Consider the following 27229-nt stretch of genomic DNA (forward strand, 5'->3'; position numbering starts at 1 on the left):
CTTCCTGTGATGCAGGGCAGGGGGCTTGGGTCGTCACGTCCGGTGATTGTGTACGCGCAGGGCCGGGCGGCGGGGTGCGCGTGCGCGCGGCGACGCTGGGAGTTGGTCCGGGTGTCGGGTAAATGGCAGCTTCAGCCGCATCGTCGAAATGGTACTTCACTCGCGAGCAGCTGGAGAGCACGCCGTCGCGGCGGTGCGGGATCGACACCGACAAGGAGCTGTCGTACCGTCAGCAGGCCGCCAACCTTGTTCAGGACATGGGACAGCGGCTGAATGTGTATCCTTGTCGTTCTTGCCTTTAAACGTTTTCCGAGAAATGTAGCGCGGGGCCAGCGGTCGTGAGGCGAGGCCTGGCCTGTCTGACATGGCGGCGCCTGGCGGGGCGGGCCCGGCCGGGCCGATGCCGGTGACTCGGATAAAGGCGGTCGAGAGGGCAGTTGTCCGGCCCCGTCTGCTGCAACCCGTGTTAGGCAGTTAGATCTACAGGGAAACTGTCCTTGCTTTAAGCCGGGACTCGGGCCGTGTCCGGCGCGCTGTAGTCGGCTTCTAATTTATTTTGGCGGCACCTTTTTTTCTTTGCGGTTTCCTGCTGAAAAGGCGCATCCTTTACCTTGGGTTTATCTTGGCTGATTTAATATCCCATGAAATTTAAATTGTTAGGTGTTTTTTTTTTGCCTTTCAAATCGACAATTGGGGAAAAATACTAGGAGAGGCCTACAGTGTGGATCTGGAACAGGTGGTGCAACAAGGCACAAAAGACAACATGGCTGCCGGGTCAGACCGGCAATAATTATGTTAACGACGCCATTGCTTTAAAGCGATTCAGCCTGATTAGAGAGTAAACTACTCGAGTTCGCTTAGTCTTGAATTTGTAGAATTGTTTAAATGCGGAAAATACTGTTAGACGCCAAGCTTATAATAAAACGAACTGCTGGAAGTTGTAGGTTGGGGGGTGAGGAAGTTAATGTTTCAAGATTGTGGCCTTGTATCTTTACTGCTGATAAACTGTTTCTGATGAAAGTTTAATGATCTGCATTTTTAATTCGATTCTCTTCACAGATGCTGCAGGATCTATGCAACACGAATTACGTTTAGTGTTTAGTTTGTGTCCAGCATGTGTGATGTTTTGCTTTATGGTTTATTTGATGAGAAGGTTACTTTTCCCCAAAGAGCTGTTGATTCTGATGGCATAAATTGCAAATGGTTTATACATTTAAGTTTCATGATAATCTACTTAATTTATTTTTCAATTTGCTAATGCCAGAGAGTGAATTTGCAGCAAGACCCCGGAGGTCTTTGCGTTAATGACACGCAATGCAGCTTTTTTGATTTGGTGAATTGGAGGGTAACTTTTATTTCCATCTACCTTTTGTATCATTAGGCATGTTATGTCCATTATATTTTGCATATGAAGTAATGTGGAGTGATATAATACAGAAGTAGTCGTATGGACCCATCCCGTCCTGACACTTTTACAGGAAATAATCTTGTACCACTTTCTATTCTGCAAAGCCCTTCATCCAACCAAACATCCAAGTCAAAGGAATAAGAAAGCATAATGCTGATTTAGTTTGTGAGCTATGAACCATGGCCATTATAATTTGGAGGCAAGTCCATGTACATGACTGTCTTATCTAAAACAATATACAAACTTTTTTTAAGTGACACATTTATTAACAATTTGGTCCATTTGAAGATTCAGTCCTGACCCAGTTCTTGATAATTCTGCTAGTTTCATGGCTGTCGTTTGTGCTTATGTTCCCTTTTTACTTTAATGCAGCATTTATCTGCATTTCATTTCCACTAATCATTTTTAAACCATTTTGGCTGGCTAGTTTATTTTGCAAGATTTGAATATTATATTCTATTTCCATTCCCGTATGAAGTTTGCCCAGGAGTCATACAAATGCAAAAAAAAATTGACAGGGCTCAGTGCATTCCTATTGATGTACTACTACAGTGATTTTGTTTTAGTCATGCATTTCATGACCAAATAGCTGAATTCAGGTCTGGCATCTATCCAATTTTTCTTTTTTCTCCATTTTCTTTAATAAAGAAATCAATTTTGGATGTGAATTTCAATGTCGGATGAGCTTTAATATCATAGTTATTGTAATATCGATTTCTTAACTTTTCAATGTCCAAAAGTATAATATACTGACAAGCATAAATGGGTCCTGCAGTCATGACGTGCAATTTGGACTCGACCAATGATTGTTTTTCTTTTTGGCACAGGCAGTTTCCCAGGGATGTTTCTTTTTGTCATTATGTAATTGCTTGCTAAGATCATGCAGATGGGGTTTGGTGATCCATTCCATAAATTATATAAGAAGATGCGAAGCAGTAGTAATTTGAATGGTCTAGGACCTCATAAATGTATTTGAATCTGATTGCACTTCAAAGAAATAGATCAGTTATATCAAGGTATGTTTAGGATTGTTGATGACACATTCTCATCACTGAAGTGTAAATTAGATATTCGGGATTTCAAAATATTTTTCTTATAATTGTACACATTATGTTGAGTTCTGCTAGTCTAAAGATCCGTTATCTTTTAATTTCATTATCAATTTTTAAGCAGAATTTTAATGATTTTTATTACAGCACACTTTCCTTGACGCACATTTTAGCTCTCAATTAACCATCAACACTGCAATTGTTTATATGCACAGATTTTATATGCAACATTCTTTCACAAGGTTTCATAGAAATGTAAGTGTTTTTAATTTTCTTTTACTCTTGTACAAATTGTAGTTTTAATTATAGACTGAATGTTCAATGATTTAGTGAAAGCTTGATGCGTTTAATTACATTTAGTTTTACAGATCATACGTTGACTGCAATTTGTCAATTTAAAAATTCTTCATGTTGTCCAGCAGCAATATTTAAGCGTGTTTTTAGGTTCTTGTGGCACATATTTTATCCATAGAATAATTTTACGATTTATAGTATATTTTCCAAAAATATTCTTTCAAGCACTTTGAAACAGTTCAGTGTGGTAGGGTGTTGCACAGTCAAACTATTTTGCTCCGGGAAATTAATGTGCAAGATTATTGCCTATGAACAGCTTTGATGTGTACGTATTCGCTGAAATCTGTCAAAAATCAAAAGCTTTCAAGCCAAGATTAGATTTTCCTTGTAAGTTGTAAATCTAAAAATGACCTTTTTATAAAATGTTGGTTTCCTTTCATTCAGCGATTGATTGATTTAATTTATTTGATTGATGCTGGTGTGCTGGTACAAATTCTAGGCAGAGAGCTGGACACAGGTTTCTGCAGAGTACTGTGACAATGTTCCAACATTGCACTGATGTCATGCTGGAATATTTGGCCCAATACTTAATTAAAAGTGGTGGTGCTGTAAATCAAAATCCAGTAGTTTTAGAAGTCAGTAAAATCTATAGAATCCTTACTTGACCCCCTCGCTGCATTTCAAACTATCCAAGCAGAATAATCAGTTTTATGCCACTTTATACGTCTCAGTGTATATTGATATATTACGCCAATAAAATGGGACCTTGAGTTAAGATTTCCTCGTTTGGAAATTAAAGACTATCAGATGACATACCCCAGATCTATTCTGCATAACACACATGAATTAGGAGTAGGAGTAAGCCACTTGCTGCATAATTTAATAAGATCATGGCTAATCTAGTTATTATCTCAGTTCCACATTCTGATCTACCTGTGATGACCTTTCACCCTCTTGGCAAATATGTGTCGTAATATTCAACAATTCTATTTCTACTGCCCTTTGAGGATGAGAGTTCTGAAGCCTCGCAGCTCTCGAAGAAAGTGTTTATTACCTTCTTAAATGGTTGACCTCTTGTGTTTAAATAATGGCCCCTGATTCAAGATTGTTACCACATTCACCTGATCAAGATCTCACAAACTTGTATTTTAATTAAGTCTCTTTTCATCTAAACTCCAGTGAATACAAGCTTACCATACCAATGTTTCTCCATAAAATAAGCGGTAAATTTTCTGAGCTGCTTCTAATGCATTAGCAACCATAAATAAGTATGACCAGTAGACAAGGTGCAGTTCGTCAAACCCTAAATGACTGAAGCGTAATCTCCCCACCTTTGCTTTCAATTTCCTAGCAATAAACAATGACATTTTGTTAGCTTTCCTTATTACTTGCTATATCTGCGCACTAACTTTTTGCCAATCATAGTTATACGTCACGGAAAAGGGCCCGTACAGCTCTATGCTGACCACGATGCCCATCAAAGCTAGTCCTATGTGCTCGTATTCGACTCATTTCCCTCCAAACTTTTTCTATCCATGTATTTATCCAGACGTCTTAAAATATTGTTAGTGTGCCTTCCTCAGCCACTTCATCTGGCAGCTCATTGCATTTACCTGCCACTCACTGTATGGAAACAGTTGCCCCTCGGGTTCTTATTATATCTTTCCTCGCTCACCTTAAACATGGTGCCTAGTTCTTGATTGCGCCATCCCATGGCAATAGACTGGAAGATTATGAAATCATAATCCCTCTGCAGGTCAGATGTCCGCAGTCTCTTAGCATTCCGTAATGTACATTTTCTTTCCAGAATGGAGATCACATTTCCTGGATCATGCCCACTCAAGTTATTGTTCATTTTGTTGCTGTCTTATATTGTCATCACCAAGGTGGCATTGTTTTTCTCCAGTTATGCACAGATGTTGAACTGCTTTATACTGTAAAGTAGATGTTGCTATTTCTCAGCCTGCAAATTACTTTTCAGTGTATTTTGAACACATTTGTATGTGGTAGTCTTTCCAAATGATGCAAGTTTCTTTTTATTTCTTCCAAACTGACAGAAATTGAAAGTTAGCTTTAACATTTGAGGTATGCAATTTTTGTTGATCCATCCTGGTATCGTCTTGCCATTTTTCTACCAGTGAATCGGTGCAATGCACTTTCAAGTTTTTCATTTGTAAACTTGACAACAGGGTTTGACATACGATTTGTTCTTGGGGAGACTCTTCGGACCAAATTGGCTTCACTTAATTCATTTTGGGACTGTCTATTCAAATTTATTGAAATATTGTGGCCAAGAAGGAAAATAATCCAGATTGTCGGTTAATTACTTTTTATATCTCACTGGCTCAGTAGGAATTCCTTGAGTTGTGTTTATTGTTGAATTATCCAGTTACAGACTCTATTGGTGCAAAACCAAAGATTCAACCACCAATAGAAATTTTGCTGTTAATATGGATTTTGCTGCATTATATGCAATGCACTCTTTGTGGCCATGGTTTGAGGGAATCTGAATATTTCATGATCCAATAAACTATGAACAATCACTGCCAAGTGAAGAAGCTTTTGTTTAACTCATGGAACTCTACTGTATACCATCTTCTGCTTACGTTGCATTGTCCTTGTGCATGCTTAGTATTTTTCTGAAGAGTCTTGGAATCATGCAGAATGTCGCAAGGACGATTCGGCTGCACGAACAGACAATACTATCAGGAGACAGCTCTGCTCTTTGACAGGTGGGGTTTTCCAGTGATGGAAGTCACTTTTTAAATTAGAGCCTTGTTCAGACGTGGACAGTCGAAGAATGGGAATTTGTTGGAACACTTCATTTGCTTATCTTGCACCCAAGATAATGTTGGGAGAAATTAGAAGGCAGTTATCGTAGAATCACATACAGCCAAAAATCTTTGGGTATGGTGATTGCCATTTTATCCTTTCAGTTGGCGCACACAAAATTTGCGATTAAGAAGCTAAATTTGGCATTGTTCTTTGAATGCCGCACTTGCCTTTTGAGTGCCAGCCTTCTAATTGTACCAGATATTCTTCCTTTGTTATTGGATACTGTAGAATTTGAAAATACTGCTTCAGAAAGCTTGTGACAAATGAGAACGTTTGTTTTAGAATCGTGGCTGGAATATTTGACTTTGTATTCAAACTGGAATTGAAGCTAATTTGTGATATTACACCTTGACCTTTTAAATGCACGTATAAACAAACATGATAAACACTCAACGCACACACATTTCATTTTGCTCGCAAACTGCAGTTAAATGGCACGTGGAAATTAAGCTAGTCTGCAATGATTTTTTTCACCATTTGGCATGGGTTGGGTGCAGCAGAAGTTGGGTTGTGGGGTGGCTTTCTTTTACAAACTACAACTTCCCCCAACGTACCCCACCCCCCCGTTCCCCAATTCCATCAGTCAGAAGGGCCCTGGCCCGAAATGTCAACTGTCCTTTCCTCCATAGATACAGCATTACTGCCGAGTTCCTCCAGCATTTTGTGTTTTGTTCAGGATTCCAGCATCTGTAGTTTCCTGTTTCTACTTTTTATTAAGTCTTGACTTGAAGGACTTGCAGTATGTGCTATCACACAGCTTTGCAATGCTTCAAAGTGCTTCAAAACATGAAGGCATGAAGTGAACAGAACAAGAATTCATAGATAAAAATTGAGATTGCAAGATCCTCTGATAGCATATCCAATATTTGAACGCGAAAAGTGTTCTGGTTTGCTGTTCTGGTTATAACTTATTCTATTTGCTAGGTGTTTGTCAATTTAATTTTGTTTAAATGATATGGGTCAATAAATAACCTGTGTATTAAACTCAATGAACTAGGGCAACATTCAACATCCTTAAAATCTTCGGTAAATAAGACTGAATGGAAGCTAAAGAATTGCCTAAAGAAAAGGGGCAGTGGATAAGGCCCTTTGACCTACCTCATCCATGCTGTTCTTTTGGACCATTTGCACTAATTCTAGTTGGTTGCATTAGTATAGTTCAATTGAAAATGATCAAAAAGCCATATTGTCTAATCTCAGAATAAGTGCAAGAAGGAAATCTAGAGATTAATCCTGGTTTCTGTTTAGGTCTCTTTTTTTTGGGTGTGATCGCCGGCTATTCCACTAATATGTATGCTGCGATGGAATAATTTTAATTTTGATGTAAAAATGATTTTTAGATATTGTTTGGCTTTAACGGGGAGGTTTCTGATTTTTTTTTTAATGTTTTAACTGTGCTGCCAAATTGAATGGTTGGTGGTATTTTCTCCGCTTTTAGGGTAGAAATAGGCAGCTACAATTGTTTGATGCATCCTAATCGTTGTTTGATTTTACAGTTGAGCTGCAAGCTACTTTACAGATGTAGCTCTAAAGACCCTTCAGCATGTTTCTGCACTACTTAGTTTTATTTTTTAATTTATGGAGGTGAAGTCATTGAATACTTTAGCTGGGAAATGCATTTTATTCCTTGCTTGGCTGGGGAAAAAAAACAACTTTTTTTCTGGCTAGATTTTGAAATTGACTTTTGGACATGGGTAAGTGTCTGAGCTTCACACTGATACTCCATTCCCAAAATATTTGTGGTAGGCATTGTGGAATATCTTGATTTTGTTTATCAAAACATCTAGCATGTGTTTGACAAAGCAGTTTAAGTGCTTTGTATTGACCGATTCCAATTCACTCGGGCCTAAATAATGATGTCATCTAGAAAACAAATGCAACAATTAAACTTGCATTATTTTAAATACAGCTAGATGTTGTACGTTATTAAGAACAGTGTGAAACTCCACTAAAAATGTAAACCACCACATTGTGCAACATCTTTGTGTTCTGTGTGTTGCCTACCAATCTTTTAGAAGGGTAATGCATTTGGTTAAATGCAGTAATATTTAATTAATACATCACTTCAAATTACATTTTTGCTGATCCATTTAATGTTTTTATTCAAGCATTTAACATGTGTTGAAAATTCTTCACAGGTAATTTCACCTGCTGCTTTGTTCTTGGCTGCAAAGGTAGAGGAACAGCCACGTAAACTTGAGCATGTCATAAAAGTAGTGCATGCATGCTTGAACCCTCAAGAGCCACCACTGGATGTTAAGAGTGATGTAAGTTGTAAATAATATGTTAAATGATATTTAGGAATTGTAATTTGGCAATAGGTGCAGGAGTAGGCCATTCGGCCCTTCGAACCAGCACCGCCATTCAATGTGGTCATGGCTGATCATCCCCAATCAGTACCCCGTGCCTGCCTTCTCCCCATATCCCCTGACCCATATCTCCCCATATCCCATATCCCCTGACTCTGCTATTTTTAAGAGCCCTATCTAGTTCTCTCTTGAAAACATCCAGAGAACCTGCCTCCACTGCCCTCTGAGGCAGAGAATTCCACACTCACCACTCTCTGTGAGAAAAAGTGTTTCCTCATCTCTGTTCTAAATGGCTTACTCCTTATTCTTAAACTGTGGCCCCTGGTTCTGGTCTCCCTAACATCAGGAACACGTTTCCTGCCTCTAGTGTGTCCAAGCCCTTAACAATCTTATATGTTTCAATGAGACACCCTCTCATCCTTCTAAACTCCAGAGTGTAGATCAACAGTTGGGATCTTTTTTTAAATAGTGATAAATTTGTATTTGATCTACAAATGTAATGTATGGGGGATACTTCTACATTTCTGGTAGTACAAATTATCACGGCTTTAGTTCAGTTTTGTAAAATCTAATATCAACTTTGCAAAACAATTGTTCTTTTACTCTGTTCTAATAAGTAGGTTATTGCTTAAGGATCAATATTCACAGTGAATTTGTTTGCTTAACATGACACTATGAAATCTACTTTTTGATATTTATTTATTCAACTTTAGGCATATCTTCAGCAGGCCCAAGACCTGGTCATACTTGAAAGTATAATATTGCAAACCTTGGGTAAGCTTTGGCTAGATTCTAATAAAATTGTTCAATTCATAAGTGCTAGACCGCGTTGGATGGTCTATTGAATTCCTTTTCATTTCATTTAAACGTCTCTTTGAGGGCTATGGATGACACAGAGTTATATCTATTACCCAAGTATGGTTTTTGAATTACTCCACTATTTAGACAACTTTGTGCAGCAGAATTTACAAATGGAACATTTGTGCTAAACCTTTAGCTGTTTTATAAGGTGCAGACAGGATTACACTCTTGGAAAACTTGTGGGTGGTCTAGAAACATTAAACACGATGCATGAATGTATTGCTGCTGAAAAATTAAATGTGACTCTGCTTTAAATGCATTTCATTGGGTAGTTTGAGACATCCAAACAAACTGGATAAATGCAATCCTTTCCATTCTTGTAGCAATGGTAGTGGTGAAGGATTATTATTTATGTGCAGTTGGGATTCCCATAATAGTATTTGGAAATTTAGCCAAGCAGGGATGCAGAAATTGTGATTGATAATCAAGTTGGTATATTTGTTACCATGATGACATTCCCATGATACTGTGTTGGTTGTTCTAGTTGGTAGAAGTCAAGGGATTGGAGTTTTGACAGCTGATGAGTTGATGTAATCACAAAGAGAACAAGTGTTTGTTCTGGTAGTCAAAAATTCTGGAGAAACTCAGCGGGTGAGGCAGCATCTATGGAGCGAAGGAAATAGGCAATGTTTACGACTGATGTGAGGGTGGGGGAGCGGGAAGAAGAAAGGAAGAGGAGAAGCCAGTGGGCTGAGTGAGAGCTGAGAAGGGGAGGAGAAAGTAGGGACTACCTGAAATTAGAGAAGTCAATGTTCATACCGCTGGGATGTAAACTGCCCAAGAGAAATATGAGGTGCTACTCCTCCAATTTACGGTGGTCCTCACTCTGGTCATGGAGGAGGCCCAGGACAGAAAGGTCGGATTTGGAATGGGAGGGGGAGTTGATGTGCTGGGCCACCGGGAGATCAGGTTGATTATTGCGAACCGAGCAGAGGTGTTCGGCGATCGCCAAGCCTATGCTTGGTCTCACCGATGTAGAGCAGCGGATGCAATAGATGAGGTTGGAGGAGGTGCAGGTGAACCTCTGCCGCACCTGGAAAGACTGCTTGGCTCTTTGAATGGAGTCGAGGAGGGAGGTAAAGCGACAAGTGTAGCATTTCCTGCGGTTGCAAGGGAAAGTGCCCAGAGAGGGGGTGGTTCAGGTGGGAAAGGAACAAATTGACCAGGGAGTTACAGAGAGGGCGGTCTACGGAAAGCAGACGGGAGGAGATGGGAAGATGTGGCAAGTGGTGGGCTCACGTTGGAAGTGGCGAAAATGTCGGAGGATTATTTGTTGTATGTGACGGCTGGTAATGTGGAAGGTGAAGACAAGGCGGACTCTGCCCTTGTTATGAGTGGGGAGATGGGGAGTGAGAACAGAGTCACGGGGTATAGAAGAGACCCTGGTGAGAGCCTCATCTATAGTAGAAGAGGGGAACCCCAGTTCCCTGAAGAATGAGGACATCTCCGATGCCCTGGTGTGGAACACCTCATCCTGGGTGCAGATGCAGCATAGACGGAGGAATTTGGGAGTAGGGGATGGAGTCCTTGCAGGAAGCAGGGTGGGAAGAAGTGCAGTCCAGATAGCCATGGGAGTCAGTGGGTTCATAGTGGATGTCGGTCAGTAGTCTATCACCTGCGATGGAGATGGTGAGATCAAGAAATGGTAGGGAAATGTTGGAAATGGTCCAGGCGTATTTGAGTGCCAGATGGAAGTTAGCAGTGAAATGGATGAAGTCAGTGAGTTGAGTGTGGGTGCAGGAGGTAGCACCAATGCAGTCGTCGGTGTAGTGGATGTAGAGTTCGGGAATAGGGCCACGGTACGCCTTGAACAAGGATTGTTTGATGTTTTAGTTAGTCCCTACTTTCTCCTCCCCTTCTCAGCTCTCCCTCAGCCCACTGGCTCCACCTTTTCCTTTCTTCTTTCCCTCCCCACCCCCACATCAGTCTGAAGAAGGGTCTCGACCCGAAACGTTGTCTATTTCCCTATTTCCTTCGCTCCATAGATGCTGCCTCACCCGCTGAGCATTTTTGTCTACCTTCGGTTGTCCAGCATCTGCAGTTCCTTCTCAAACAAGTGTTTGTTCTGTGCCCATTCAAATGATTTCCAATAATATTTCCCAACAGTGTTTCATGATTAAATTTCCAGAGTTTGAATAGCTTGGAAGAATTTAAATGAAGTGATAATTTCCAAGAATGGCATATTGGAAACGGATTCCTTGTCAGATATCTGAACAGCTGTGCACAGTTGTAGAGAAATCCATGGTTTTATTTATTGTTCTCTGAAGAAATCTTCTGGTAAAGTGAACGTGATTAATGAAAATTACCATAGGCAAATTGTTATAACAGAATTTTAGGTTGGTTTTGAAGAAAATTTGGAATATTTCAATAGCTTGTTAATTCAGTTTCTGAAGATAACAAAGTGGAATTGGTTAGAGATTTTTGCATTGTTATTTTTGCCATAGTCATCTTTTTTCCAAACCTGTTTGTCCTAGTTTATTTTTGTTGGAGATGCTGTTGCAAAGAGAAGATTTCCGATCCCAAATAAATTCAAAGTGCCAGGAGTATGGTATATGTCACCTATAGCCAGTAGCTGCTTCCTTTTGTTTAATTGTCAACATCTTACTTCCTATTAAGCCATATTTCTGAAGATTCTAGTGATTATTTTTTCCTCATTATTTTTTATCCCACTGTCCCAATACTATTTACATTCTTAGCTTTTAAACTCATTTCAGTGCATGAATAGTCAAATGTTTATCTTCTGTTGGTTATTATCCCAATCTTTGGGGATGGATGGTAAAAGGTGACTCGCTCAAATTGAGTTGCTGCCATGCCCCTGTTATTTTTCCACATTTGCATCTCTTAATCCTTTTACTCTGCTTTGCTTCTTGCCTATATTTATCATCTTGAGTTCTTCATTCTGTCCTTTACTTCATTTCATTCCTTTACTGTGTTGTCCTAATCCAATACTAAATAAGTACCTTAAAATATGCACATTTTTTTCTTTGCAGTGTGCCATTCTGTGGAAAAGAGCATATTGGTGCTATTGAAGAAACATTGAGTTTTATTTTAGAATACTACCTCACAGGTTAACCAGCCATTTGTTTAACAACTTGTAGCAAACATTTGCAGCCAGAAGTCCAGTTGACTACCCTAATTATCCACCAAATGGTATATGGGTGGAAATATGCATTTATATTTTGAGAGGAGGTATATTTCCTTGTTTTTATGCTAAATTTAATTTTTACAGCAATTTATCTTTCCTGTTTAACTTGACTCCTATCTTCTAGCTCCTTTCAGACTAGACCATAGCCTCGCATTTTTCCATGGAGCTGATTAAATTATGAATGTAGAGAATCTTTGTGCTCCAAAAGCTGAGATAATACAAACTGGGTGTTTTGAGATTCAAGAGAATTACAGTTCTAACTAGTTATGCAGCTTTTGGAAGTTATATTTTTACTATTGCACTCAGATTGATGAATCGGATATATTTTATCTTGTGAAATGAAAGATGAGATTAAATTCTCAAACTTTTTTTAACATTTTGTGACCATTGATTATGCTTAGGTGGTACTTCCAGTTTTGTGGAGAATAAATACACCCATTGTCATTTGTATGATAATAGTAAGATGGCTGCATTGGTCTGCATTATTTTAAATAATTGTACGATAATGTAATGTTGTTTACCTTTCCTGGCTCTAGAAGTTCTCGTTTGTGCACAAGATCAAAACTGCTTAGTATTCAGTTTCTTCATTGAATCATAATTAGAATTTCGTTTCAGTTCTGAAGTTTGCAGATAAACACCTTATGATCTTGATTTCAGATTTTTAAAGGCCTCAATTTTTATTGACACATAGAGTCATAAAGTGATAGTGTGTAAACAGGCCCTTCGGCCCAACTTGCCCACACCGACCAACTTGTTCCAGCTACACTAGTCCCACCTGCCTGCACTTGGTCCATATCCCTCCAAACCTGTCCTATCCATGTACCTGGCTAACTGTTTCTTAAACATTGGGATAGTCCCAGCCTCAACTACTTCATTTGGCTGCTTGTTCCATATACCAACCACGCTTTGTGTGGAAAAAATTACCCCCCAGATTCCTATTAAATCTTTTCCTTGAATCACCTTGAACCTATGTCCTCTGGTCCTCGATTCACCTACTCTGGGCAAAAGACCTGATCTACCTGATCTACTCCCCTCATGATTTTATACGCCTCTATAAGGTTACCCCTCATCCTCCTGCACTCCAAGGAATAGACCCAGCCTGCTCAACCTCTCCCTATAGCTCACACCCTCTAGCCCTGGCACCATCCTCATAAATCTTTTCTGAACCCTTTCAAGCTTGGCTATCTTTTCTATAACATGTTTAAAAACTGTTCTGCCCTCAGCAATGAGGCTTGTTTGCCTCTTAATTCTCCTTACTGTCAAAAGCATTCACGTTTTTTGCTGGGGGGGGTTATGGGGGTGAATTGTACTGATTCTAAACATCAGTGTCCTGTCGCATCAAAATTCAGTAGGTTTTCTGACCATCTCGTTATTTTTCTGTACGGGTAGCTAGGTGTGACCAAGAGTAAGAGCATTTGTTTCCTTTCCTCTTTCGAAGCAAGATTTAAATTTAAAGATGCAGTGTGGAAACAGGCTGTTTGCCTCACCGTGTCTACGCCGACCATTGATTACCTGTGTACTAGTTTTATGATATCCTGTCTTTGCATTCTACTCACTAGGGGTAATATTACTGAAGCCAATTAATCTACAAATCTGCCACCTTTAAAATGAAGAGCATCCCACGTGGTCAATCTCCACACAGATAGCATTCGTAGTCAGGATCAACGGCAGCAGATCTACTACTGCACCAACTAATGTAGAAAATGGTTAGGCAGGAAATGCAGGTGCTGGTTTACACCAAAGATAGATACAAAATGTTGGAGTTACTCAGCGGAACAGGCAGCATCTCTGGATAGAAGGAATGGGTGATGTTTCCGATCGAGACCCTTCTTCAGACAGTCTGAAGAAGGGTTACAACCTGAAACATCACCCATACCTTCTATCCAGTGATGCTGCCTATTCCGCTGAGTTACTCCAGCAGTTTGGGTCTATCTTCACTGTAGGAAATGGTAGCAGGACTCTCAATCCCTACTGCCGTTTCCGCAATTTAATCTGCTATTTAATTTGTCGTGGTTGATCTTAATTCAGCGTTACTTTCCTAAGCAAACCCTACTAACTTCTGTTTCCCTAATAAATTAAAATTACTTAAAAAAAAATAAAATAAAGAAATATCTTCTGGGTGAAGATATTTCTGTTCTGAATGGCTGATTATATATGTTTATTTTGATCATCTGAAAGTCCAAACCTACCGTATTAAATATTGTTTAAATTACATTTTATATTTCCTCAGTAGATGCCATCATTTTCCCTACTTCCTTGAAATGGGGTGAGCTGCACTGTGATATCACATTTTCTACCTCGCTCAAATAGTGGATTAAAGGCCTCCATACTTATTTATCACATTTCTTGCATGGACCTCAAGATTTCTGATTCACACTGTGTCATTACTATAAGATCTATTTGTACAGCTGCTAACAATTCCATCTAAACTGGTTATAGTACCAAATGTTCTGAACTAAGACCCTCTGTGCTACCTTTTTAATCTTTTGTTAAATTTAGGGCTACTCTACCTCCTTTTCTACTTTTCTGTCCTCTTCTGAAAGATAAACAATATGGAATATTTAATTCCAGGCTTTGGTTGTTCTGTATTCCTATTATGGTTTTTTTAATTAAATACATATATTTATGTACTTAAATCACCTACCTTGTATCTACATGCATTTGGATCAAGAGCCTTCAGGTTTTGTTCATGCTCTGATTTCAGCAGGGGGTATACCCTCTTATGTTTATATGTGCTCTCTTCCATTTTGCTGTTCAGCACTATCACTTTATATTTGCTCCTTAGCTTTTTTAATTTTCTGTTAGTGGAATCCCCACTCCCTATTGATGTGCCTTCACTAGAATTAATTACAGCTGGATCTTCTTTCTCTTCCCCACCCCCCTCCACGGAGTGTCATATAACAGCTACGTTATAGCATTGCTTCTCACTTCTTAAACTTAAATAGTCTTTTGGTCTGTTTGGCCATGCGCTCTGCAGTGTTTGCTTTCATCCTTAAAGGCTGCATTAGCCTTGTACCTACGGAGGGGGAAAGGTAGATGACATTTTGGGTCAGGATCCTTCAGTCCCAAATTGAAATATTCTCTACAAATGCTGCCTGACCCTCTGCGTTCCTCTAGCACTTTGTTTTTGCTCAAGAATTCAGCCACTCTTGTGTCTCCACTGAACTTGGTACCATGTGAACGTGAAAGAATTGAGGTTCCTGCAATGCTTCTGTCTGAATCTACATGCCTTCCTCATTTGTGGTCCCATCTTCCTGATGCTCTTGACTAGTTTTACTGTTCTTAATCTAATCTAAAGGATATGACGGTGTAAAAGGTGCAGATAACTTTTGCTGCTGCTTCGCCTTGTCCAAACCTTGCCCTCCAGTTAAATAATTATGAGCTGGAGTTTCCTGAGCTGAAAATACTTGCTGCCATGACTCATTAACAAAACAGTTGCAATGATTTTTGGGACTTGCCAATTGGCATATCTTTTGCAAATAGGACTAACATGGGGCACCTTGGTCCACATTGATGACTTGAGCCAAATAGCCTGTTTCTGTCCTGTACGGTTCTTATGAAATCACCATGGATCTCAATGGTGTCATCTGCTCCCAATATAGTTGCAATACAAGAACACCTAGTCTTGAGCCAAACCACCTCAAAAATGTTAAGCATGCTAGTTCATCTGGAATTGAAAGATGTCCCTTTATGAATATGACAATGTGACTGGTCCAACAAAGCCATTATGCAATGCAGATGACTATCAGTTCCTTTTGGAACTTCCACAATAATTTTCTGAAAAAATGCTTTCATGGCACAATTTAACCTAGCATTATAAATTAAGTGGGTTAGCTTCTTGAATATTAAAACTAATCTTTGCTATCATCAGTATGTCTGAATAGATGCCTTATTGTATAGTTGATTTATTCGCCAAAATAAGTCTCTTCCTGTTATTTGGAAAAGTAGATTGTGTATGTCGACTAGTTGTTTTGATCATTATGGCTGTGGTCTGTAAAACAATATCTTGCAAAGGGCCCTCAGCAGTCAAATGTTGGAACTACATGATGGCTGGAAAAGTAAGATAAAGGCCTCAAAAGTCAGAAAAAGGGTCTCAACCCAAAACGTCACCCATTCCTTCTTTCCAGAGATGTTACCTGTCCTGCTGAGTTACTCCAGCTTTTTGTGTCAATCAAAAAAGTTTGAAATTGATAACAGGCGCTTTCTTGTTTCAAAGGTTATCTTGACTCTTAAGTTAATGCATGACAGTTTTAATAGGTTGACAACCCATAGAAAATATATTGTCATCTGTAGGTATAACCCAATTAATTAATTCTGCAATTTGATTAAAATCTGTTGAAAACCTTTGGAAGATTCTCTTCATTCAAATAATAGTTAAATTGTTTTATGGCTCTGAAGGTACAAGTAAGATTGTACGATGTGCCAATTTGCAAAACAATTAGTGTTTTTAATTGATTTACCTTAGTATCAAACACTTTTGAAATATTAGAGTGCCAAAAAAAATGTTGTAGTTCAATTATGTTAACGTAGCCCCCTAAACACTTTTTTTAAAATAGCCCCATATTTACATTCCTCAAAATAAATTCCTAGTGTGGTGTATGAAACATTGGGATTGATTTAAATTACTTATGTTTTCAGGTTTTGAGATTACAATTGAACACCCTCATACTGATGTGGTGAAATGTACCCAATTAGTGAGAGGTAAGTTTTACTTGTAATATAATCAGTGATTGTCCAGAACTCTCTAATAAGATTCATATTACATTGATTACACCTACAGAATGTAATGAGTGAATATACAGAAGTACTTTATAATTTACGAACCTATCTCCAATGATGTATTAGTAAATTATTCCATTCTTCTTTATCATGTCTTTTTTTCTCTTGTTCTCTATCTGTAAAAAAAAAACTAGAAGCAGAATCAATACACAACTGATAATATTATTAATGTACGACTGATATACATGAAATGTTTTTATTATGATATGTGCTTGCTTCTAATAAAAATATATTTAAATTTTTTTTTTTTAATCAAATGATAAATGAGATATAATTTCGGGTTTGGTACAAGAGCACAGTAAAATATGTAAAGTTACTAATAGTTGGAGATTAATCAGCAGCCTAAGTGGAGCTCGGATATGGAGCAGGATATATAAAAAAATTATTGCTGCTTCACATATTCCTCTGCAGCACCATCTTCCCCCCCCCCCCCCCCCCTCCCCCCTTCCAGAACCAGGGATCACAGTTTAAGAATAAGGGCTAGGCTATTTAGGACTGAGATGAGGAAAAACCTTTTCATCCAGCGAGTTGTGAATCTGTGGAATTCTCTGCCACAGAAGGTAGTAGAGGCCAATTCACTGAATGTTTTCAAGAGAGATTTAGCTCTTGGGGCTAAAGGAATCAAGGGATATAGGGAAAAGCAGGAATGGAATACTGATTTTAGATGATCAGCCATGATCATATTAAATGGAGATACTGGCTCGAAGGGCCAAATGGCCTACTCCTGCGCCTATTTTTCTACGTTTCTTATCTGTTTCTATTGCAACCCATTGCCTATTGTACCATTGTCAACTGATATCAGGAGGGCACAGCAGAGGAGATGTAAGGACTTCTCTATTCCCCTGACATAGTGCATGAAATCCCTGCTGAGATCTGTAGAGGTGTGGGTCAACAACAGCAAGCCATTGAAGGAGATGATTAAGGAATACGGCAGGGGAGGGATCATCTTACCATCTCGTTTGCTCCAATAATTGCGGATCAGTCAAAACCTTGTGACCACAATCCCACTGTGCATTTGTTCCACTAATTATGAAGGCCAACATGCCATTTAATTCTTCACATGTTTAAATTATAATGTTTAATTTGTAATTGTCTACTGTATATCGTGTGGTTACTTGCGAACAAAGCAAGGCTAATTCCTTGTATGTATACATACCTGGCTAATAAAATGTATTCAATTCAATTCAAAAAAATGTATATATAATGAGAGGTGACTAATATATTTATTTTTTTCCTTTATTTTTCTTTCAGCTAATTCTGCTTTATTTTTTTTCAGCAAGCAAGGATTTGGCACAGACATCCTATTTCATGGCTACCAACAGGTTGTTATCCTGACCCTCTTTGTTGCACAGTTTCAGGCACACTATTTCTTCCCTTACTGCAGGGCCCCCTTATCAGTGTCCCAAGCCCTTGTTGCAACAGAGAAATGTCCCTTCATCTATAATGATGGAACCTCTCTGTTTGCAGTGCGGTGTACTGTGCAAGGGTGTTTTGGACACGAAGGGGTTAAATGCACAATGAGAAGTGTAGTGGTGCTCTCTGATTACATTAACTCGATTCTGAGTGCATAACTCTAAAAATTGGTAGCCTGAATAGCAACTAAAGATTGCAAAGAGATAAACTTAACCTAGAATTCACAAGCATCATGGTAAGTATAAAAGTATTTAACATTTTTACACTTCTCGTTGAATTGCAGAATTAAATTTTTCCATTATTGACAATATTTTGATGTTTTCAGATTAAAGCATTACAATTCATTTAATGAGCTGCAAGTTGTTGGGTTGTACTTCCAGTTTGAGTGGAAATTATCCAGTGGCCCCTAAAATTGACTGGAGAAACTAAAAGTAGGTAAAAAACTAGCATTGCTGGAGGTACCACTGTTGCCAAAATGTGTACTTTTAAATAACTGCTGCTGCTGTTGGCAAAATAAACTTTAAAATAAATCAGCTTGATCATTGAAAGAAGATGCTCTCGTTATATAATTTGAAGTTATATTGTTGATCCCATGTGCCCTGTATAACATGGTAAGCACGTGGGTAAAACTGGATTTTTAAAAAAAATGTTAAAAGTACAATTGATCCCTTTTCTTTGCTGCTGATTGTAGGGGCTAGATTTTATCCATGTACTTTCAGAATGCTCAAGCAAGTTGTTTTTATTAAAATCTAATCTCAAATAAATGAATGAATAAACTTATCATAGTTATTGCAATATCTGAATTTCTGGGAGCAGAGGTCTGTTAGGCAAAGAAGGTTTTGAGTGTAAAACAAAATGTTAGGATTATTGTAATTATCAGACATTAATACTTTGTCTTCCTTATGGGCTAGTCTTTTGCCGTGCAAACATTCTGAAAACTGTTTGGAAAAGAACATGGATAGTGATGAGAATTTTTAATTTCGCCAATGTATAATATATTCTCCCATTTATGGACATGTCTATTTGAAACGTGTTCTTCAGTGCTCAATCTAAAGTAGCCCCATTTTCAGCTTTGAACTGGAAGTGTGACCCACCTTCTGCAGATATTAATGTATGTCTTTTCACAGCAATTAAATAGCTTCCTGTTTTTTGTCTCTTGTATTTTTTCCATGATCCACCAATCTTCAATATTCTCCACTTCAGTTTGCACCTGACAACATTTTGCTTGCAGTACAAACCTACCGTGATAGCATGCGTGTGTATTCATCTGGCTTGCAAGTGGTCCAACTGGGAGATACCTGTATCCACAGATGGGAAACACTGGTGGGAATATGTGGATCCATCTGTGACTCTGGAATTACTTGATGGTTAGTTGTAAATTGAAGGGAATTTGATGCAGACGTTATTTTGAAGAATTTATTTTGTAACGGATTCTCGTAATGAGACAGCGTAGCAATATAATGTAAATTTCTAACGTAATGTGATTTTAAGAAGTATACTGAGTTGTAAAAACGATTGATAATACTGCTTGTCTCCCTTCGCCACATCAACGATTGTGATTGGGAATCTGTGTTCTATAACAATAAAGCTGGTTCATAAGGAAAACCAGAGACATCAGAGTAAAAATGCTGAAGGAATGTGGCTGACCTACTAGAATCTGTGGAGGGAAATGGACAGATGATGTTTCAGGTTGGGGCCCTTCATACTAAAGCAAGGTCCCAACCCAGAAATATCTGTCGGTTTCACTCCACAGTTGCTACTGCCATGCTGAGTTCCTGTAACACTTTGTTTTATTCGTGGACAGAAGACCACTTTACTTTGGTGATGGTGTATTTTGTGCAGAATAAATCCTTTTTTATCACTGTTATATATCCTCACGTTTCTAGCACATCCATGGAGAGAGGAACTAAAATATTAAACGCGACGTTTGTGGAGTTTTAGGAAGTTATCCAAATTTCATAGTTATCGGTATATGGAATGGAGCCATTTGAACTTCATCTAATGGATTATGCACAATTGCGTGATAACTATTGGCACTTGTAAGAAACAGTAATATTTGAAGCAATTGCCAAAATAGTCTTCCCCTAAATTTCTTTCTGTTGTTCGTGTTATAGTCCCATTTTAAAATACGCTGTTCATGGAAAGATTGACACCATACTTGCCTAGTTTGCTATTACTTTGCAATTTACCTGAAAATTTAAGATTAGAAATGTTGGTTGAAAAGTTTGTAAAAGAAACGGCATTCCCTGGAAAACTTAAATGTGATTGTGGTAAGTTTGCAGTGATTCATGTTTATGCAGTATATAATTTGTTGTAGTCTATGTTTATAGGTGTATAATTTGTTGAGTCAGATGTTTACATTAACTGACCATTTTTACATTTTGTTTGCAGAGTTAACACATGAATTTCTACAAATACTAGAAAAAACTCCAAGCAGATTGAAAAGGATACGAAACTGGCGGGTAAAACATAATTTGGTTTAACAACATTTGGGAATCTCATTTCTAATATTATTGTCAATACTAGTTTCCATTTTGATTTTCCTTTTATAGGCTAATCAAGCTGCAAAGAAACCAAAAGCAGATGGTCAACTAGCTGATAATGTTCTTCCTGGTTCATCTGGGCCTCATGAATCGACATGTTCTGTTGGTGTTGATCCTGCTTCAAGTTCAAGCTTTCCTAAATCAAATTCCACAACTGCTCTACCTGCATCATTGAACTCTGGTGGTATTTCAATTCCGCATGTCCCTGAAATGATGGCTACCACATCATTCAGTTCTACCTCCCAACAAGATTGGCCCCAACATCCACACCAGCATATGGATCAAGCTCAGTCTCATAAACAAGAATTGTCTGTATCTGTTCACAAAAATGACATGGTCTGCATGCAGCAGTCAACTTCTGGACAGTTAACTCAAAGTCATCATCGATCAGAAAAGGGATCAGGGCATTCATCAAGTAAACATGAACATATTAAATCGGGTAATGGCAAACATCATGGTTTTCCTCTTCCAACTGTACCAGCACCTCAAAAATTAGCTTTGGACAGATATAGAGAGAAATTTGCTGCAGAGCTTGCAGTACAAAAACGCAAACTCGAAACACTGGAATCTGATGTGAAAGAGCAATATGCCTCTGCTGCTCAAGCCCTGGTGGAGCAACAGAAAAAGCGTGTGCCCACACAGCAGCAAATTCAACATAATAGCAATGCTGTGACTTCTCCAATTAAAATGAAAATTCCAATTTCCACAGAAAAATCAGAGAGGCACGCAGCAGATAAAAAGGAAAAGGGTTTACTTAAATTACGGATCCCCATCCCACCTACAGAAAAGACTAAGGACGAACTAAAAATTAAAATTAAAGTTCCTTCTGAAAGACACAGCTCCTCAGATGAAAGCAGTGGTAAGAGCAAGCACACAAGTCCACATGCAGTGAAGGAGCACAAGGAGAAACGCAAGGACCATTCTCACCATCATCATAGTAGCAGCCACAAACATTCGCATAGCAGCAGTAGTGGGAGTAGTAGACACGGTACTGAAGGGTCGAAAGGAGGAACTTTGCGGAGTCCCGTAGGTCTGAGCGGTGATGGCAGTTCCACTGGCTCCAGCTCTTCACGCAAGAGGGCGCACGCCAGTGATGCTTCTCACAACCACCATCCCAAAATGAGCAAAACCTCCAAGACTGCAGGTACTTCATCTAGCTCTTCTTCCTCTTCCTCTTCTTCTTCCTCCTCTGTGAAGCAGTATATATACCCTTACAACTTAATTCTTAACCTTCCCTCCTCCCCTCCTCCCACTGTCACATACCAGGTGGGCTATGGACAACTCAGCACCCTCATGAAACTGGATAGGAAACCTACAGAGGCCAACGGTCACAACGCCAATCCAGAATACAATGCAAACACCCAGCACAAGGACTACAAAGATACTTACGATATGCTGGAGTCACTCTTAAGTGCCCAAGGAGTGAACATGTAGCCGTAACTCGCAGCCTGTGTTTGAAGCTGGAATTCTTCATCTTTATCCAGCTATGACGCATGTCATTGCTGCCACTGCTTCCATCGGATCTGAGCGTTGCTTCCCATTCTTCACTTTCAAAAGGAGATTAGCGTAAGCATAATCAGAGGTGAATGTTGAAAGAGTTGTGCTCTACACATAGTATTATAATTACAAATACTGTAACTTCTAGCATGAAATGTGCATATTTAATTTTGCCGATATTTCAGCAATTGGAAATTAAAGATGGCAGACTGCTGCTTGTGAAGGTTTAATGCCTAATGTGTTGTGCGCACCAATGATGTGGCAACTTATTGGTTTTGCGGTTGTCAAAGCCCTTGTTCATATTGCCACATGTTTCAAAGGAGTGCAATTTTTTCAAATTTCATTTTTGTCCTTTTATTGTATGGTGATTTTGCATGTTTTTAGGACAAAAGGGATGTAAAATTAACATTAGAAACAACTGTATTAGTTTACCAGAAAGTGGAGAAAAATGTACATACGTTTTTGTATGTTTAGATGTACTATGAATACTCAGGTTTGGAGCTGCTTGTAAGTATAAAAGTTTTTTTTTTTTTTAAAAAGAGGTTTACATATGACTGACTTTGCTATAAAGTGCATTTAACAATTTTCATGGCTTGTTGAAGTAATTTACCCAGACAGCGTGTTGTTTCTTGATTACATGGAGTTATTAATGTAACATTTGAAAATATTGTTCAGGCTCGGGTAGGAGAGAAGTCCAGCCACGTGTGTGTGATAGCTGTATTTTTTTTAGGTTAGCTTTCTATAAATATTACTTTAAATCTACAGGGATCAAAGTATCAATTGGCAACAAACTTTCCAGCTTTGTTTGGATTAAAAAACTAAAAGGAACAAGTTACTGTTAATGCAATATTTTTTCTTTTTCAGGCATATATAAGTTTGCAGTCAACCACACACGTAAGCATCTTAAAAAGATATTATCTGACCTCTATAGCCATTATAAGCACCAAAATAATATTGAAAATTGTATATCTCAATTGCAGGAGTTACCCAAAAAAAGCGGATTATTTTGTCTTTGTATGATGTGTGGAGGAAAATGCGAAGATAAAGTGCAAGATAATTTAGTGCTTCTAATGATAGTGGTTTGGGTCTTAAATGTTTGAGACTAAAGTATTCTTCAAACTATTAACGTGTAAAAAAAAAAAATGCTGTCATTGGTCAGATATTATCTTTTTAACAGTGAAAAATTCTTAGTTGAATTCATCAATAAATGTGATAGTTATTCACATTGTTTCTTGTAGTTTTTCTTTGCTCTGGCATGTAAAGTACTGCTGTGCCACATCTTTCAAATAATAGAACCTATAGAAATTGAAGAATTATTTTAAGAATGGTTGAGTGGTTAGCAAAATAGTGGCTTTTTCTTTACTTAAACATTTAGTTAAAAATTCTCTAGTAAATTTCTATACAGTTTAAAATGTTCCCACTTCTATATCCAAGTCCGTTGGAAATATTTCTGATTTATAGACTTGGGGAGATATCTGCTATTACTGCTATTTGACTACTATACAAGTAGTGTGCGTGCCACATTCCTCTCTGGATTGGGGAAGCACTTTTAAAATTATTTAATATTTTCATTGAGATCTGTGGCTCACTGCATACTGTACCGCAATGAAATTAGCCTGGGATAAGTAAATATTTTAAAAATTAAGGTTTCATTGTTTCCTGCTATTGTATTTAGCATCAGTACATTTAAGCTTTATAGTACTGAGGCATCCTTTTCCTTTTTCAAATTGTTTTGCTTTGTTACATAGTTTGATAATGCAGTATATATCTTAGCAGTGATTGATACAAAGATTCTCTCTATAATTTGTTTTGACTTCACAAACCATGTTACAGAATTGTTGCATTACTCTTACTCCTTTCTCCTTCGCAGGCACTAGTGTGCTTTTGCTTGTCTTGGTATATAATGTATTAAATTCAGAAACACAGACAAATGTAATGCAAAACTTTTGCTGTCTTCAAATTAAATAATATTTGAACTTTTAAAATTGTTTTAAAGTTACATCTTACTGGCTGTATTCTATTAGTCAACAAAGTCTGCACTTGCATTTAAATGTTCACAGGATATTTTAACCTTGATATTGCCTGTTATTGGGTGCATCTGATGCTCCCCAATGTTAAAACAACTTTACCAATTTTTTAGATCATCGTCTGAAGGGAATGCCTTCTCAGAAAATGAACACAATGTAAAAAGTAGGTCTGAAACTGCAGCAGTCTCAAGAATACCTAAAATGGTTCATGGACTAATGAGTCAATCATGTTATGTCAAGATACATTACATTTTGTCTTCCCATTAAGATATTTGCATATAACAGTATGCAAGAATTTGCAGCTTCCATCTTGGTTGGGTGGTAGTTTAAAGTTAAGTTTAAGATTTTTACACTAATTTCAATTACTTATTCCCATATTTGTGCCAGTTTGGATGCAGTGTAAAATCCTGCATTCTGCTTATTGGAGATCTTTTTGAAACTTGGTGTTGCATTACACTTGATTTGTGCATCATTCATTTCATTAAAACTTTGAAGCCTATCAAGAATCAATACTTACAAGTTAGCACACAACTGCATGGTCAATTAAATGAAAGGATCATCCAAATAAAACTTCTAATTATGACCTATTGTCCAATGGAGGGATTAGTGCTCAAGATGATTATAAAATTGCTATCTGAAGTTGCAGTTCTATTAATGATTAGAAAATAAAAGTACTTTCTATAGTTCTATACAATAAGTGCATGTTCGTATATTTCTTCAGCACCATCATACTTTGAGGGTTGCTTGCTGAGAGGGTACATAATACAACTATTTGCCGATTTTATAGCCTTTAGGCATTCTTAATTTTCATTGAGCTATGTTTTCGTATCAACAATCTCGCAGAAACTCGCAATCTGCAGTAAAACATGCTGCAATACTTAATTGTGCTTTATCCCTATCGTAAATGTCCTGAGGGTGTATGCTTTATTTACAAATGAAATGAGTGGATTTCAGGCTGCCAAACTTTTGTTTTCTGATTACGGATCATAAAATTGTTGAAACGTTTTGACATCCAGCATGGAAGCATTAAATGTTTTGAATTCTAAAACATTCAAATTGTACAAATACGGTTCTTATGCCACATTTTTTCCGTACGGTGAAATTAGTGCAAAGAGTTCATCTCCAATTTCATATGATACTGGAGCCATTCATTTGACAAATATTTTTTTATAATTATCTTAATTGACATTTTCTTTAGTTAATTTTCTCATACTGGTCTAATTTCAACTGTATTGAGACTGTTTTGAACAGTTAGATACGAATGCAAGCATTTATAGCTGAAGCGTGCCAAATTAACCACACTTGTGTGATTTATTGGAAATGGACATTAAGGGTCTTCTAATTCTAAGCACTTTTTTGTAACCCTGCTTAATACGTAGCGTTGTTGTTCCATTGAGTGCTCTTAAGTTATTAAAAAATCCAATAAAATTTAAGGCTTGAAACAATATTTAATGCCAACTAAATGGATGATTTATATATTTTTAATGCATGGGCTTTTCGAAAGAATGTCTGTCACCTTCCTAGCTTCTAATAACAATCCATAGATCAAGGTATGTTACATTAATTTGATTATTGTAGGTAACATTAAATCCTATATAAAAACTCTGCATAATACGAAAATAGGATGAATAATATATAAAATTATATATACTTTTTTAATTGAAAATTCTTCAAGCTCATGTTTCATTGCCCATAAAAATATCCGTTAGTGCTTGAATGTGTGATCAAAGAATGTGTGATCAAATTTATGGCAGTCCCTGGAGATTGTAAACATTCTTCCGATCTGCCATTTACACTTCTATGTGCCACAATTTAATTTTATTTGTCCCCTTGATATCATTCCTTGTCAAAAAAAGAATACATTTTTAAAGCATTTGTCAGTGCCCTGACCACCTGAAGGCAATGTAATTATATTTTAGCTAAATTTATATGGAAGTACTGATGGTCAAAAGTAAAAGTAAACTCTTGTTTAAAGATATAATTTTGTGGAGATAATCAAACTTCAATGATCTGCTCAAAAACTGTACATTGCGTAACTAGATTTTTATTTAGTACCTTGGTAATTAATCCTAAACATATATATAAATCAATAAACTTGCAGATATCTTGGTGACGACAGATTTTCCAGTGTTACCTTGTTCTTTTAACCAATAGAGCGGAATTATTTATGAGGCATTTTTTTCCATCGAGAAGTCTCATTTTTTACACACTATTTTGAGTTGGTACTGAATTGTGATATTTTTTCATTTTATTTTGTCTCTTAGTGCTGATTGAGGAAAAGCACTGAAGTTGTCAGTCATTTGAAATTGGCCTTTGTGATAACTATTCCTAGTTGTGCATTTCAGTGATGCAATCTTGCTACTAGCTAAAATTTCTACATGTTGTCTAAAATTGTTTCAGTTCTATGTTAGCTTCCTGGGTAATTTCATTTCATCAGAAAATATATGGTAGTGTTAGATATTTTCATATTTTTCTTAAACTGTTTTTGACACGGGTCCATTATTATTTAAATTGAAAATAAAAGCAGGGTGTAGGAACCCTGGATAATGAGATATTGAGGTTCTGGGCACTAAAGAGGCATGGATCAGGTACAGATAGCTGGAGGAGTAAAGGGGATGCAGAAAGGCAAAAAGCTGCATGTCAATTTTGGCAGAGAAAATTAGAGAGATAGAGATTTATGTGTATTAAGGGACAGAGTAACCAGAGAGAATATAGGGGCCCCACAAAGACCAAAGTGTATGGAGGTAGGTGAGGTCCTCTGAATATTTCACTTAACCATTGGGGGGAAAAAAAGTCAAGAAAGCTAAGGAATTTTAATTTGGTGGTCCTCATTACAGTAGAGGAGGTGCTTGACATCTAAAATATATGACGGTAGTTAAATCTCCAGAGCCTGATCAGGTATATCTCCAGGAACGCCAGAAAACTTGAAGAAATTGCAGGACCCTGGACAAGATATAAGCATGAATGTTAGCCGTGGGTGAGATGCTGGAAAACTGAAGGGTGGCTAATGTTTAAAATGGGCTGCAAAAAAAAATCCTGGAAATTCTAAACTAGGCCGCCTAACATCTG

General features: G+C 37.7%; 1 protein-coding gene across 3 annotated transcripts; it reads left to right on the plus strand.

The window, feature by feature from the left end:
- The first annotated feature begins 40 nt into the window (after nt 1-40).
- Nucleotides 41-24118, plus strand: ccnt2 (cyclin T2). 3 transcript variants are annotated; one of them, XM_033024655.1, is made up of 10 exons: nt 66-277; nt 2631-2712; nt 7725-7853; nt 8609-8669; nt 16540-16602; nt 17957-18002; nt 19297-19460; nt 20485-20555; nt 20646-21780; nt 21903-24118. In XM_033024655.1, the coding sequence occupies exons 1-10, from the start codon at nt 123-125 to the stop codon at nt 21941-21943; spliced, it is 1947 nt and encodes a 648-aa protein (XP_032880546.1). In that variant the 5' UTR covers nt 66-122; the 3' UTR covers nt 21944-24118. The 3 variants fall into 3 exon arrangements, with proteins under 3 accessions (XP_032880545.1, XP_032880546.1, XP_032880547.1); XM_033024654.1 differs by having other exon boundaries at nt 41-277; nt 20646-24118; XM_033024656.1 differs by lacking the exons at nt 66-277; nt 2631-2712; nt 7725-7853; nt 8609-8669 and adding an exon at nt 11735-11823 and having other exon boundaries at nt 20646-24118.
- Nucleotides 24119-27229: the final 3111 nt, after the last annotated feature.

This window comes from Amblyraja radiata, chromosome 7 (genome assembly GCF_010909765.2).
Source record: "Amblyraja radiata isolate CabotCenter1 chromosome 7, sAmbRad1.1.pri, whole genome shotgun sequence".
Lineage (NCBI taxonomy): Eukaryota > Metazoa > Chordata > Chondrichthyes > Rajiformes > Rajidae > Amblyraja > Amblyraja radiata.